Below are 14213 nucleotides of genomic sequence, written 5' to 3' on the forward strand. Positions count from 1 at the left end.
AAAGAAAAAAAAAAGAACAGTCATATCGTGTTTGTTACATTTTTTTTATATTTAAATTTATTCTTATCTATTTGTTACATGTGTTATTTGTATTAAAAATTAAGGGTATTTTTGGAATGAAAATTCCAACCCAAAAGTGCTGAAAGGGGTAGTTTTCTTTATATATAGTATAGATGATAAATAGGAATGCACCAATACATAACAAGGACACTCAAAATCATTTTTCTCCCTTTTTCACTTCTACTCCCTCCGTCCCTTAGCCACCCATTTCTTTTTTCACATTTCTTAAGAAAAGTTGTGAGTGTAATTAATGTGTCTGTTTTGTGTTTTATATTACGAAATTGTCATTTGTTTGTATGTGTATTAAATTTGACTTTTCATATTTCAAGACAAGATAGTAGTATTAATTAGGGATATGTTTAAGAAAAATAATAATAAATGCATCTAATAATTTGAAAAGGGGTTTACATTTAGAGACAAAAATAAAATCAAATGGGTGCTTAGATATAGGGACAGAGGGAGTACATTTTTTCTTAATATGTGTGAAATGAGCAAAAGACTCACTTGTAATGGGACGGAGAGAATATATATTCGGAAGAAAAAAAGATTGAATATTTATTGCAGGATATATACAACCTGGTTTGATATGAAAGTGTGTTTGATTGGCATATTTTGTGAAGTTTAAGGTCAAGCTTCCGTTCCTATAAATAATGACGATGTTTTTATAAGACTAATTATTATACCTTCCTATTTAAAATACAGAAATACCAACTTGTGTCCATTTTTGATACTTAAATGAGTCCACGTGTACACATCACTTATTTATAATTATAATTTTTTAGGAGAATGTTAACCAGTGCCGCATTTGTTAAGCATCCAAAATAAGCAAGTTTTTATGAAAAAGTTACGTAATCATTACTTGATCAAAAGTAACATCTTATATTTTCAAGATAAAATTTCTATATGTAAAATCTTTAACCATTGCCCTAAGGGCACTGGTTAGCAAGACCCAAATTTTTAATAATAGTACCTAATAATAACTCAATCCCTCCAACTCAGTATCTCACACAAATTTCTTAAATGGGACCCACTAATCAACCATCAATAACTTTACATCAATACATTTCAATTTTTTAATATTAAAAGAGTGGGGGTCTCACTTAATATTGGGGGTGATCTTATAAGACCTCGAAAAAGATTCTCCCCAACGAGAATATATAATAGGTACCGAATCTTAAATGGTTAAGACTCTCCCATTGAAGATTGTCTTAGGGCACATGTTAAGGAATTTTGTCTAAGAAATTGTGCCAATTTATTTTTTTAATGATTAAAAATTAATATTTTGTAATAAATATTTATCATTTATGAAATTCTTTACGTATACTCTAAAGGCACAAGTTAACACGACTCTTTAGAATATATCATTGTTTATTTTTTGTCAAACGTCAGATCCCACCACCCAAATCTTACTGATGCGTAGCAACGATCTATATACTAGTAGAATAATAACAATTGGGAAAATGAATCCACTAATCCATAAAATCCCACCATAATCCTGATAATGGTTTTGTCACATACATATCACTAGGGGTGTGCAAAGTTAAAACCAAACCAAAACCAAAACCAAATATTGGTTTTGGTTTTGTTCCTGAAACCACTTCACTAAAAACCGGTTTTTAAGTACAACCAGTTTGGATATGGTTCAGAACCGGTTTGAAACCGGTTTGTCAGAAAAACCAGTTTTTTGAACTAAACCAGTTTTTTGTTATCTAGAACTAGAACTAAATTGGGCTGCGTGAAATTAAATTTTTACTATAGATAAAACAATTTACTGTACTCTATAACAATGAAAATGGAAAATGTGAATTAATTAGCAACAACATACTTATTGTTGAGAAGATTTTTGACAGTAACAATAGAACCATCTTGAAGAATTCCTCTGTATACAATTCCATATCCTCCTTCTCCGATCAGGTTCCCTTTCGCAAATCCATCCGTCGCATTCTCCAATTCCTTCAAACTATACCATCGACCCCACCCTGTGTTCGCAGACGGCGACGGTGACTCCACCGACACACTACTACTCTCTTCGATCTCACTCTTCATCCTTGACGATTCATCACCGTCAACTTGTTCGATTTTGATCACCTCCACGATCTCCTTAGAAACGAGTGGAATAGTTCCTGAACTATGCTTCACTCGCCGCATTCTGCTCTTCTTTGAGGTTCTGTTCCGGCGAATGCAGAGAACGGTGATGAGAATGATTGTGACTACGATTGCCGTTGAACAAGTTTCCGGCGGAGTGTTGATTTCCGTTGAACAAGTTTCCGTTGCTCTGATTATTAGAATTTTGAGATTTGGGAATTGGAAAAGAGAAAGAAAATGGAAATCTGAAATGGTTAAAATCTGGATCCGAATTTTAGCCGGTTTGGATATCCAACCCGTTTAAAATGGGTTGGTTGGTAACCCATTTACAAAAAATCCAAATATTTTAAAGTGGACTGGATATGGTTATGAGTTTGGGCCTAAAACTGGTTGATATGCACACCCCTACATATCACACATTCAATTAAAAACAATAACCAAATCCATAAACATGACTATAGACCATAGTCAATTTCACAAAAAGATAAGAAAATTCTAATGATAAAGTACAAAGAAACATCAATGAAGTAGTTTAGATAGCCACAACAATGAGCTGAGGTTGATGATATGACCCTTGAAACTCGTATAATGAAAAACTTTATCCCGAATTACTTAAGTGTGAACTTGATGATCAAAAAGCTATCCATAAGATTAGTTTCACAAGAAAAAAGAAGGAAGAACATCTTTATAATGATTACTTACAACAATATCAATATTAAAACTTTTTTAGTATTTAAAATAAAGTCATAGAATTGAGTTTAGTTAAGATTAATTCATAGACATTAGACCAAACAGATATTGAATGCTACTAAATTTTTCGTTACATCTTCAACATGAAAAGTATGTAAGTCTACATCAACAAAGTATGATAAAGATAGTTTAAACTTTAAATCATAACTTACATAAAGGGGGCCATGTTCAAAAGAAAAAGGGCAATGACAAGATAAAAAAGGACATTGGGAAGAGATTGTTTTGGTTTTGTACTTTACAATTTAACTATGAGGCATACAATGACTTAGTTCAGCTTCACCATCCTATGAATTCCTAAAATGGAGATTACACTCTAATTGTCTTGCCACATGTATCTCTTGTCACTATTCACATGCAAGTTTTGTGTCAAAGCTAGTCAAACATATCGCAAAAGCCTGAAAGGCCGAGAGAGGGTATCGATAGTCCATCGTAAACATATCCTTGCCGACTTTACCGAACTGAAGAATAATCTTGTCATGGTCTGACTGTGCTGGCTGCGACGGTGCAGGTCCTGTTGCGGCATGAGGAGCGACAGGTGCAGGCTGTGCTGCAGCGATCAGCTGAAAGTTCTTAACAGACGCAACAGTCACACGTCCCCTAAAGTTAAGGCACCAACATTGCAGTTGTTCATGCCATCTAGGAGACTTGTTCTTAAGAACTAGAGGTCTCTCCTTCCCCTCCTCCTCGTCTTCATTGCCAGCTCCCATTATATCTGAGAACCTACAGCTGCTAAACTCAGTTGAGTTATCGATCGATCGTGCAAAGGATAAACTACGGAAAGAATCCTCAAGATTGCGGGGAATGAGCTCTGGCTGGCCTGGGACAACACCACCAGGCTCGAGGGATGAAGCGGGGATTGAGTGCATAGTGCAATTCATCCTTCGTGGGCCTCTAGTACCAAGGACATTCAACTCATAGGTGACCTGGGCGATGTTGTAACTGCCACTAGGGACCTTTGGTGAAACTTTTTTCGAGTTGAATCTACGGCTGCGTCCAGGAGGAGCCAGCTGAGCATTGTTATAGGGAGGCTGTGTATCATAAATTATGAACTTGGTTCCAAGAAAATTAGACCTGAAAGAGGAGAAAGTTAATACAGTTGAAGTACATAATGATAGAAAAAAACATAAATAATGATTTTTCGTAAAGTAATTATTGGGTGATGGCAAAAAAGGAAGAGTTTAATTTGTATGCACTGCCAATGTAAACCAATTTTACACAGACGCCCAATTAGATCTCACTATTTAAAATTCTCGAGTGTTTTTTCCCTACACATGCACAAATATCTAATTGGTGAAATGTGATTTGATGCATGTGCACAACTATTTTACACTGCCAATGCATACAAATTAAATTCAAAAATTTATTCATAGCCATCAACTTTTTACAAGACAATCAAAGCAGAAAGTTATGAGATACTCTGTCTATGGCATCAACATGAATGCCAAACAGATCGAAAACAAAATGCTCAAAAAATCCATACCTAAGCTTTCCGATGTAAGTGTTACTGGATCTTGATATGTTATCTGCATCCATTGATATAACATACTCTGTGCAAGTCGTTCTTCTGGTACGTTTTGCAGAGAGAAGAAACTTTCCATTTTCAACAAGCAATGCTGCAGGAACACAATGAAGAGTTTAGAGACCGACAAACCAGATCTAAAAATTTGTTAAATTCATATTTATGAGGGCTAGCAAGTTGACAGCTCAAAATAAGTAACTACTTATGCCAGCATAGCAAAAAATTGAACCAACACGCAAAGTAGGATAGAAACTTTTCATTTTCATATGGCATGGACAACAAGAAATATTGGACTTTTAACGTTGCCTAAAACAAATAGAGTCCATATGCAGTTCAGCAGAAATCAAAGAAAGTTAAAAGAGAAAGATGAATTGCTTGGATTGACAAAGGGAAGAAGTAAATACATACCACGAAATGCGATAACTCATAAGTTAATAAATCATGTTGTAGAATAGATCAAATAAATCACAAGACAAGATGATCAAATCAAATAGTGTATTAGGTATCAACAAAGTAAAGCTTACCAGGACTGAGGCAAAGGAAGAGGTGGTATGTCAGCTTAGATTTGTCTCTTTTGATGAAACACTGGATGGGTCCATCCCTATACCCCGGCTGTAAAACAAAATCAACAAAGCACATAAATGAAAAATTAGGCCAGGCTCTAAATTTTATAATATTTAGTGTGCAACGGAGCAATTATTTTGAACATATTCCTTTTGTCTTAACCCTGTCGTTCCCAGGGGAAAGGCCCCTGGTAATCGGTCAGGAGATTAGTAGAAGTTTGGCCAATGATTGTTACAGTTAGGGTTCAAAGTCGGATACTCTCGATCGATTCAACCTTAACTGAAACTCATTAACCACTTGTTTTTTAACATCTTTTAAACAGAAGATAGAAGAGTGATATCTCACCTGCTTCAGAGAAACAGGGAAAGTAATCTTCCCACAGTATTCAAGAGTGTTGACAATTTCTTTGCACATTTCTCTCCACGACTTGCAGACCGCAGCACAAGCAACCACATGCTTACGACCAGGCCAAGTACTCTCAGTTGCTTCCAATCTCTTAATAACATCACGAAGAAGCTCCGGTGGAAGGCTAGCCCATGGGCTGTTCTGTATAACTGGAGGTTGATCATGCAACTCATGGACCGAACTACGCGACTTGCCCCTTTGATGTCCAGGAAGCCTTACCTCAAAACTCCGCCTCGATAAGCTTCCAAATCCATCCCTCACATCACGAACAATACTACGAAATGACATTTTTTCCAATACACTGACAGTTTCGGAACTTAATTTGTCACAAAAGACACTCAAGGAATAAATATTCCACTCTAGTTACAAGTCACAACTTATAACAGTGAACAGCTGCAAATAGATAAACAAAACTTTAATTTAAATTCCATCTTCAATACTTAATGATCAAGAAATAAAAGAGAATGAACACATCTAGAGAAAAGCACAAAGTGTAAAAAAAGCAAAACAAATAGATTCTCATCAAACAAAGCCCCACATGGACCTAAAAGCTAAAGCAGTTTAAAATACCATACTTTTGTCAGAAACAATTTTAAGATGGTTTCAAATCTGAAATCAAACCTTCTCAATAGTCAATCTAACTTCTCATAGGAACAATCAAATCAAAATTAAACAACTTATCAAAGGTTCTTCTTGTGTTAACTTTATAGAAAAGAATCTATCATCTCTATTTTCAGTTTATCTTTTCCTCTTCCCTTATGAGAACAGGAATCAAATCAAATACCTCACACACCCTTATGAGAAACATTCACAAGAACATATAATAAGAACATAAGAAGACCTTAAAGTAGAGAGTGTAAGATAACAAACCTCAAACACCAAACTTCAATGATAAATAAGGTTCTTCACTCTAAAACGATGAGATCAAAGAACATAAGAGATCTGTGAAATCAAGAGCACAGAAGTAGATCAGTATTCTCCACTACAACACAAATATAAGAAGAACCTAGAAGATTCCTACATCAACAAAACAGAAACCTTTTTATCTAAAAAAAAACAGTTACCTTTTTATGTTTTAGCAAATACAGAAAATTAGACCAAAAAAACTGTAAAAAAACTGAGAATACCCAAATATAAATTTCACAAAATCATGATTCACTGATTATAAAAATTGAAACTTTAAAAAGCAAAAAATAAAAAATCAGAAGAAAAAAAATCTGGGTCTGGAAGTTTCGGTTTTGAACATGAGAATCTAAGAAAAATTAAAAAAGAAAGAAACAAGAGGTAGGTAGTGAGTATCAATTATCAAAGATTAAGATTAGATTAGATGAAGAGAAAGAGGAACAGGAGTTAGGTGCTGACCATGATGTTTGAAAGTCTTATCAAAGAACAAAACACGCTCTCTCTAGATCCTCTCTTTGCTAAAACAAACAAGACAAGACACCAACTTTCTCTCTCTACTTCTCTTTCTCTCTCTCACAAACAAATGAAATGAAACACGGACTCGAAGACTTCGTTAAATCCAACAAATGAAACAAGGTAATAAGGCTCATTAATTAATTAGTTAACTAATTACCACATCAAATCAAATCAAATTAAATTAAATAAATTAAGTTCCATGAATCCACAATGTAAAGCTTTGTTTGTTCTATGAATCATTGATACAGACATGGACATCAAATATAACACGAACACTTACACGTTGATATCGTTAATAATTAGAAAAAATCATCTATATAATTATATATGTCGGTGTCGTGTTAATGTTGAACACGACACTTGTCTGACACTGAAACACGTCTAATTTAAAGAGTGTTTGTACTTCATAGTTTGCACACTCATCCAATCAAATCTTACACAGACATCCGTAATTAACTTGATTGATGAATTAAGAGATGTTTTTTTTTTATGCAATGAGTTAAAACTTAGAAGTTTAAAGGGGTTTAAGAAGTTGTCTCAAGTTTAATCACATTTCTCCCTCCCAATGAGTTTAAAGGAGTAACATTTAATTATAGAAAAAATGTCACTTTTTAAGGTTGTTGTATACAAATTAAATTTTAAAATTAATTAAATAATATTTTTAGTATTTGTTAAAAAGAATTTTGAACAAACCGAAAAATTAGACTTTGTAGAATGCTCTCAATAATTTTATCGGATTATAAATTTATAACTATTTAAAAATATGGGTTAATTATGTTTCTAGTCCCTATAAAATAGCGACCTAGTAAGTTTAGTCCTTACTTAATTTTAATAGCATTTTTAGTCCCTATAAAAAAAATTACTTATAATTTTAGTCCTTGCTAAAACAAAGTTTGATTAATTATCCTTAAACTCTTAAATTTTTGAACGATTTTTTTGAGACAAGATTAGAACACTATGAAAGGTTCGTTTACTAAAATTTAGAATTTTCAGACATGAAATGAATTAAATATGAATTTTTTAAAACGACAAAAGTTAAAGATAAAAAGTAATAAAATCTAGATGTAGAAATCAAATTTTGCGATAATTTTTTGCGGAGGAACTTTTAGTAATGTTCTAAACATGTCTGCAAAAAATTGTTCAAAAATTTAAGAGTTTAAGCATAAATTAAACAAATTTGAATTGAGTAGGGATTAATACTCAGGGCAAAAAAACAAAATTAGGGACTAAAAATGCTATTAAAATTAAGTAAGGACTAAACTTACAAGGTCACTATTTTATAGGGACTAGAAACATAATTAACCCTAAAAATATCCATAATTTCAGAGACATGTAGTTGATGGCTTCCTATGAAATTGTGGACAAATTTGATGGTCTTTTCATGGTTTTTTTGTAAGGAGGTTTAGTCATGAATTTTATTGTTAAATCTCATTCGAATAAAATAATCTACTCCTATATCCACTAGAATTGAAATGAAATGAAGAAAACAGCTTTTGTCCACTTTGGAGTGGATAAGATTACGGAATTAACCTTGACGGTTGACCTGTTACAAGAGTTGTGCTGTTACCGACCAACAAATGTGTGGGAGTGGGTGTGTGTATGCGTTCACCATTCACGCCTTGTCTGTGAGAGGTAGATAGGGTGCGGACAGGTGCACAGTAGTTAAGGATAGGGACACAGCGCGACAGTTTCGGTTTGGTGTACGGGGGTAATCACTCATTCTTCAACCAAACTTGATAAAAGGATGAATAAAGCTAGCGATGTTTTTTTTTTTTTTAATATCGACTCTTTTATTAGATTCAATACACATGGATTTCATCATTTATATTAGAGTCATTTTTAAAATGATGAGATCCACACATATTTTATTCTATAAAGAAGTGAGTGTCAAAAAGAATATGTATTTTCACCAGTGGCGGAGCCAGAAAGTTTGAGAAGTGGGGGCAATATTTACATATATATTTATAATGTTTAAAATGTAATATGTAAATGTTATAATTATTTTTGGGTATTTTTTATTATTAGATGCCCCTAAATTAAGAAAATATAGTAAGTGTTTCAAAACATACATTACCTGGATTTTTTTTTTTTAAAGAACGTTGCCTATAATTTTTATTAACTAGGAAAACATATATTTTTTTTAAGGGAGGAAAACATATATTATTTATGGTCTTGGTATAAAAACATATTATTTATGACATGTTTTCACTAAAAGTAAAATAAAACAAAAATCAAGGGAAGAAATGAATGGATTAATTTTTCAGTGAAAGTAACTAATGGGTAATATATGTTGTTATATTATAATATAAGTTGTAATATTATATATGTGTATATTAGCATAGCATGTCTCTACCAAAAAAATATTAGCATAGCATGTCATGCTTACATATACCATATATATGTAGTACAGAGAAAATAGTGGGGGCACGTGCCTACAGAGCTGGCAACGTAGCTCCGCCCCTGATTTTCACTATAGAAATGGGGCAGCCACCACCCATGTAATATACATTACCCCTATAGCATCCATGTGTTATAACTGCTCACCACCCCACATAGATAAACAGTTCGCCCCCCAGTGATTCTTTCATTATCCATTTGGTTCACTTAGACTAGTTTTTATTTTTTTAATTAAAGGTCCATCCATATTCTCTTTTTTTGACCGGCCACTTATATCTTTTTATAATAATAAATAAATATAGCATGCTAATTTAATCAATTTATTAAGTTCTATTCCTATTCTCAGGTATAAGCCAGCAATGTTTGGGAAATTAGGAGCGATAGAGATACCCTAAATTATTCATTCAAGAACAATTACACTCTAAAACTTCAATTTCTCAAAATTTCCAGCACCGCCACATTCACTACTGAATAAATCATGTAAGAGTTTTGTCTACTAAAAGGTTGAAGAAAAACATGATCTTTTTTTTTTAGAGGAAAGAAAAACTTGATCTTGATGGCTACATTTTGGTATGTATTTTTTTTTGGCAAGATATATGTTTTTTATTTGTCATTAGACTAAATTTATACAATTATTTAATGGTAGATGTTTGATAGTTTATCTTATTTATTGTGTCTTATATTTCCGCCCCCCTCGATAAATTTTCCTGGCTCCGTCCCTGTGTATTTTTTTGAGCAAAAAAAAATGGTAAAACGTATGTTGTTAACATTATTTTAGAAAAATATTTTGATTCATTGTTGATGTCAAAATTTTACACCATATATCAATCACGCAGTGTCCTTGCGAGCTTAACTCAGTTGGTATGGACAATGCATAATATATGTAAGGTCTGAGGTTCAAATCACGGCCACCACAACAAAAAAAAAATCACACGGTAATGTTTATATGGTTTTTAAATTTGTTATTAATAGGAAAATTATTTTTTAATGCTTGAACGATCATAATTGATTGATATTTTAATGAGAATAATATTTGTACAATTAGTTTGTGACAATATTTTTTCCTTTTTTTATGTATCAAAAACAATATATAAAGAGGAAGAGAGAGTATGAATATAATGTAAATACAGAAGAAAAAATTGTCACAAAATAGTTGTATAAATATCTCTCTTAAAAAAAGTTGTATAAATATCATTTTTCAAAAATACTAACATATGTTTTTGAGAAATGATATCTAACCATGTATTTTTTTACACAAATACAACATCGGGACAATCTCGTAATTCCCACTAAAATACAGGGGTATACTTGGGTTTTTGGCTGCAACTTCTTTCTCTCTTTCTCTCATTGTCCCCTTCTTTCTTTCTCCCTCACTCTCTCTAAACGCAGTTCAGACCAAACCACCACCACCACCGTTTGGTCGTCCTCATCGGTTACCACCCCGTTGTCCTAACAGTTGGTTGTCCTCATCTCAACCCATCTTCTCCAGCTCATCCATCACCACTGCCGATGAGAGAGATTAAGCCATAAAGAACTTCGACGAAAAGGTGCAATCAACACCACAACCACCATCCCGTCATTACTCACAACCATCATCCTCAGCACCGACATCCTTCCAGATTCGACCTCGATCCATCGCGACCTCTTCTTCTCCCTCACCGAGCACAACCTACGTTGTCTCTCTCTCACCGGTGGTCGCCTCTCTCTCTCTCTCTCTCTGGCCGTTGTGTTGTTGTGCTTATTTGGTTTCAGATATGTGTTTTTTGGGTTCGTCTTTGCAGAGAAAATAGATCGGAGAAAAGAACGACGGTGGTCACTGATGGCCAGAGACTTATATAGGGGGAGAGTGTCTAAGAGTGGTGGTGTGAGCTATGAGAAAGGAACGAAAATGGAGGCGGTCAGAGAGAAGATACGGTAGCAATGGAAGAGAAGAAAGAAAGAAAAAGAAAAAGAAAAATGGAAAAATACTGTATAAACATACGGTGTCTGCATTGAGTTGTTTTTTTTTTTTGTGACCAATTATCACGGTTGTATATTTTTATAACTCCTAAGTACGTAATAAAAGATAAAATAAATAAATAAATACATAATTTTTGTTGCATGTTTTGGTTGATGTTGTTTCTGTATTTTGTATATATTAAATAGTGTAAAGTATTTTTTTTCCTAGGTATGTAATAAATGATAATTAAGTACGTATATAATTAGAATTTTTTTCAAAACTAACATAATAAGATAAGTGTTATCTTGACAATCTTTTAGTTGTCCAACACAATGAAGGTGAGAAAAACACAAGAAGGGGGTTGAATTGTGTTTTGGAAAATTCTTCGTTTCTCCTAAAAACTGAACACACTGATCAGAAGCTAAGTGAAACAGCTTCTGAAGTGATAATCAGAATCTGAACGCAGCAGAATAAAACAGAGAGAGAGAAGAAGAAAGACACAAAGCAATTATACTGGTTCCTTCCACAATCCGAAAGTAGTCCAGTCCCCCTTGCACTTCCAAGGAGATTTCACTAAATGTAATATCAGATTACAATTGCTCAAGCACACAGCAAGAGACTTCATTTGCTCAAGCACACTTTGCAAGAGTCTTCCTATGCTCAAGAACACAATCAAGAGACTTCTATGCTCAAGCACAACTGCAAGAGACTTCTAAACAAAATTACACAGAAAATTGTTTAAGGTTGAACACTTGATATACAATCAGAGGTGCTCACAATACAAAACTGATATAGACTCTAAGACTTAAGAATTTCTAAGATAAGAACTTGAGAAACAGAAATTCTAAGTGAATGCAGAACAATTTCAGCAGAGGTTTGACACTTGTAAAAATATTGAGAGTCTTTCGTTCAGCATTACCAAATCTCTAAGTCTTCACTCCTTTATATAGAGGTGTGAAAGAGACGTTGTGAAATTGCCAGCACATCAAAGAGTCGTTGTTGAAGCTTGATCTTTCACCAATGATCTTTTGCCTGATTTGGTTGTTGTCCTATGAAGAACCAATTTGAAATCCATTCCCATTGTGAAGGAACATCTTTGCAAGCTTAGCTGTTATTCTGGAGCTGTTTTCTTGTATTGTAGCGTGGACACAAAACAGAGTAGTGGAGAAGGTGGTTGTACAGTTTGTACAAAGTACAATGTCAACGCTTATTGAAGATAAGGTTCCAATCCCTTTAAATCTTCACCAAAATGACCGTTGCAACCATCCACTAGTCTTCTGCAGTGTTTTCGAATCCAATAGATAGCTTTTGAAGTGTTGATCCTTGAATCTTCAGCTTGTGGTGATAATCAGCTTCTGATGAAGTTGCTTCTGAACTATCCGCTTCTGATGACTTTCAGCTTCTGATAACTTTCAGCTTCTGATGACGTCATCATTCTTCAGGAGCACTTTTGTCTTCAGATGCACTTTTCGGTTCAGATGCACTTTTCTTCAGATGCTTTCAAGCTTCCTTTTCTTGATTCCTTAGCTCTCTTTTTGTTCTTCATAACCTCTATATGATGTAAATTTTTAACTATGGTTCTGTACACTTGAACAAAAATTAGCTAGTCCAATTTACAATTTTTTAATACCTTGTTATCATCAAAACTCTTTAAGGTTCATTGTTAAACACATTTTGTTCCAACACACAACACCGTACATTTATGTTGTATAAATATGAATTCGTTTTTTTAATCAGTTATTTTTCTCTCTTATAATCAAATTATTAGTTATAGATTGTGTATTTTTATATTGGTTGTCAAATAGTTATTGTTTTTTGGATTCCCAAACAAGAGTGGTCTAGTTTTTAGGATCTTGACTCATTTCTCGAAAGATCATAATTTTAACTCTCGATTTTAATGTAAAAGTCTGGTTAGTAGGTAATCTACAAGTGAGTGGTACGTATTTTTTTTTTTTTTGGGTGATGCTAATTTATGTTCTTAGGGCACATGTTAAGCAATCCAAAAATATATATATTTTTTTAAAATTTTGTGCATTTAATTAATTAAAGGTAAGAAAATTAAATTCAAATGTATTAATTACAATTTTTTTTTTATTTTTGACTCATTAACTTGTGTCTCAAGTTAGCATTTCACTTTTTTTAAAGAAATAAGTGTGTGGTTACCCCCGAAAACAATTTGCTAATTTTTTTTTCTTCATAAAATAATACTAATAATAAGTGACATTATAGCATAATTTAATTGAATACATTTAGAAATATTAATCTTACTAAATGATGGGTTTTAGTTAAACTCGGCCTACCATCTACACCATCAAATATGTGAGTTAGAAGAAGAAGAAGTGAGGAACTTTGAAGAGTGAGAAAATTATGAGGAAATTTGAGTTGGTGAGGAGATCTAGTAAGAGGGAACTGGGAGGAAAAAAAATAGACAAGAAATCACAGCAACTTGTATATATAATGAGATCACATGATGATTAATAATATGATCACATACCCGTTAATTGTTTGTTTCAATCCATTTTTGTAGATGAAAGTCAAAGGTATACGCGTCAAATTCCTACAATTTATAATGCATATTATTATTGATTAATCTTCCAACTCATTGTAGATGAAAGTGATCTTTTTATTTCATATTGCATATTGCACAATTTGAAATTATAAAACCTTGAAAGGGGACTCAATAACGGAATGGAATAAGACAACTTGTCGTGATTCAAACGAAAAGAGGAAAATGTTAAGCAATGCAGCCGTGACTTTATAAATGTTTTTGTTAATTAAAAGATGACAAGATTTTTATTTATATACACCGTCGTCATTCAAACATTATTTTATTTTTATAATATTATTATTATAGTTAAAATGTTTGGATAAACCCATCAAACCATTAAATTGGGTTGAATGAAGGCATGGGGTGTTTCACGATTATACTTCAATTTTCCACTTAGGAGAAGAAGAACGTATCAAACTTGGTTTCGTTCTTTCTGGTTTCTACTTACCAACACAGGTGCTATCACAAAGTGGCATGTTTTATCCTCGTAGCACTTTCTGCGGGCGCATGTCGTATTGCGAGTGCCT

At 33.2% G+C, this 14213-nt stretch overlaps 1 protein-coding gene across 3 annotated transcripts; it reads right to left on the reverse strand.

The window, feature by feature from the left end:
• Positions 1–2941: 2941 nt before the first annotated feature.
• TLP5 (tubby like protein 5) lies at positions 2942–6867 on the reverse strand. Of its 3 annotated transcripts, none has more exons than XM_085741368.1 (6): positions 6746–6867; positions 6254–6325; positions 5324–5776; positions 4939–5026; positions 4376–4508; positions 2942–3966 (listed from the first exon to the last, which is right to left on the reverse strand). In XM_085741368.1, exons 3-6 carry the CDS (start codon positions 5669–5671, stop codon positions 3240–3242), a joined length of 1296 nt encoding a protein of 431 aa, XP_085597494.1. In that variant the 5' UTR covers positions 5672–5776; positions 6254–6325; positions 6746–6867; the 3' UTR covers positions 2942–3239. The 3 variants fall into 3 exon arrangements, with proteins under 3 accessions (XP_085597494.1, XP_085597496.1, XP_085597495.1); XM_085741370.1 differs by having other exon boundaries at positions 6254–6400; XM_085741369.1 differs by having other exon boundaries at positions 6448–6867.
• Positions 6868–14213: the final 7346 nt, after the last annotated feature.

The sequence above is a fragment of the Medicago sativa genome, chromosome 1, assembly GCF_051527215.1.
Source record: "Medicago sativa cultivar Bolivia chromosome 1, Bolivia_mono, whole genome shotgun sequence".
In the NCBI taxonomy this organism is placed as follows: Eukaryota; Viridiplantae; Streptophyta; class Magnoliopsida; order Fabales; family Fabaceae; genus Medicago; species Medicago sativa.

Bases quoted from the DNA above. Each gene is read 5' to 3' on its own strand.
- TLP5 (XM_085741368.1), bottom strand. From the start codon at position 5,671: ATGTCATTTCGTAGTATTGTTCGTGATGTGAGGGATGGATTTGGAAGC. The intron at 5,027-5,323 runs GTGAGATATCAC...TTTGTTTTACAG, and splicing joins TCCCTGTTTCTCTGAAGCAG to CCGGGGTATAGGGATGGACC. The intron at 4,509-4,938 runs GTAAGCTTTACT...GTGTTCCTGCAG, and splicing joins CTTCCTTTGCCTCAGTCCTG to CATTGCTTGTTGAAAATGGA.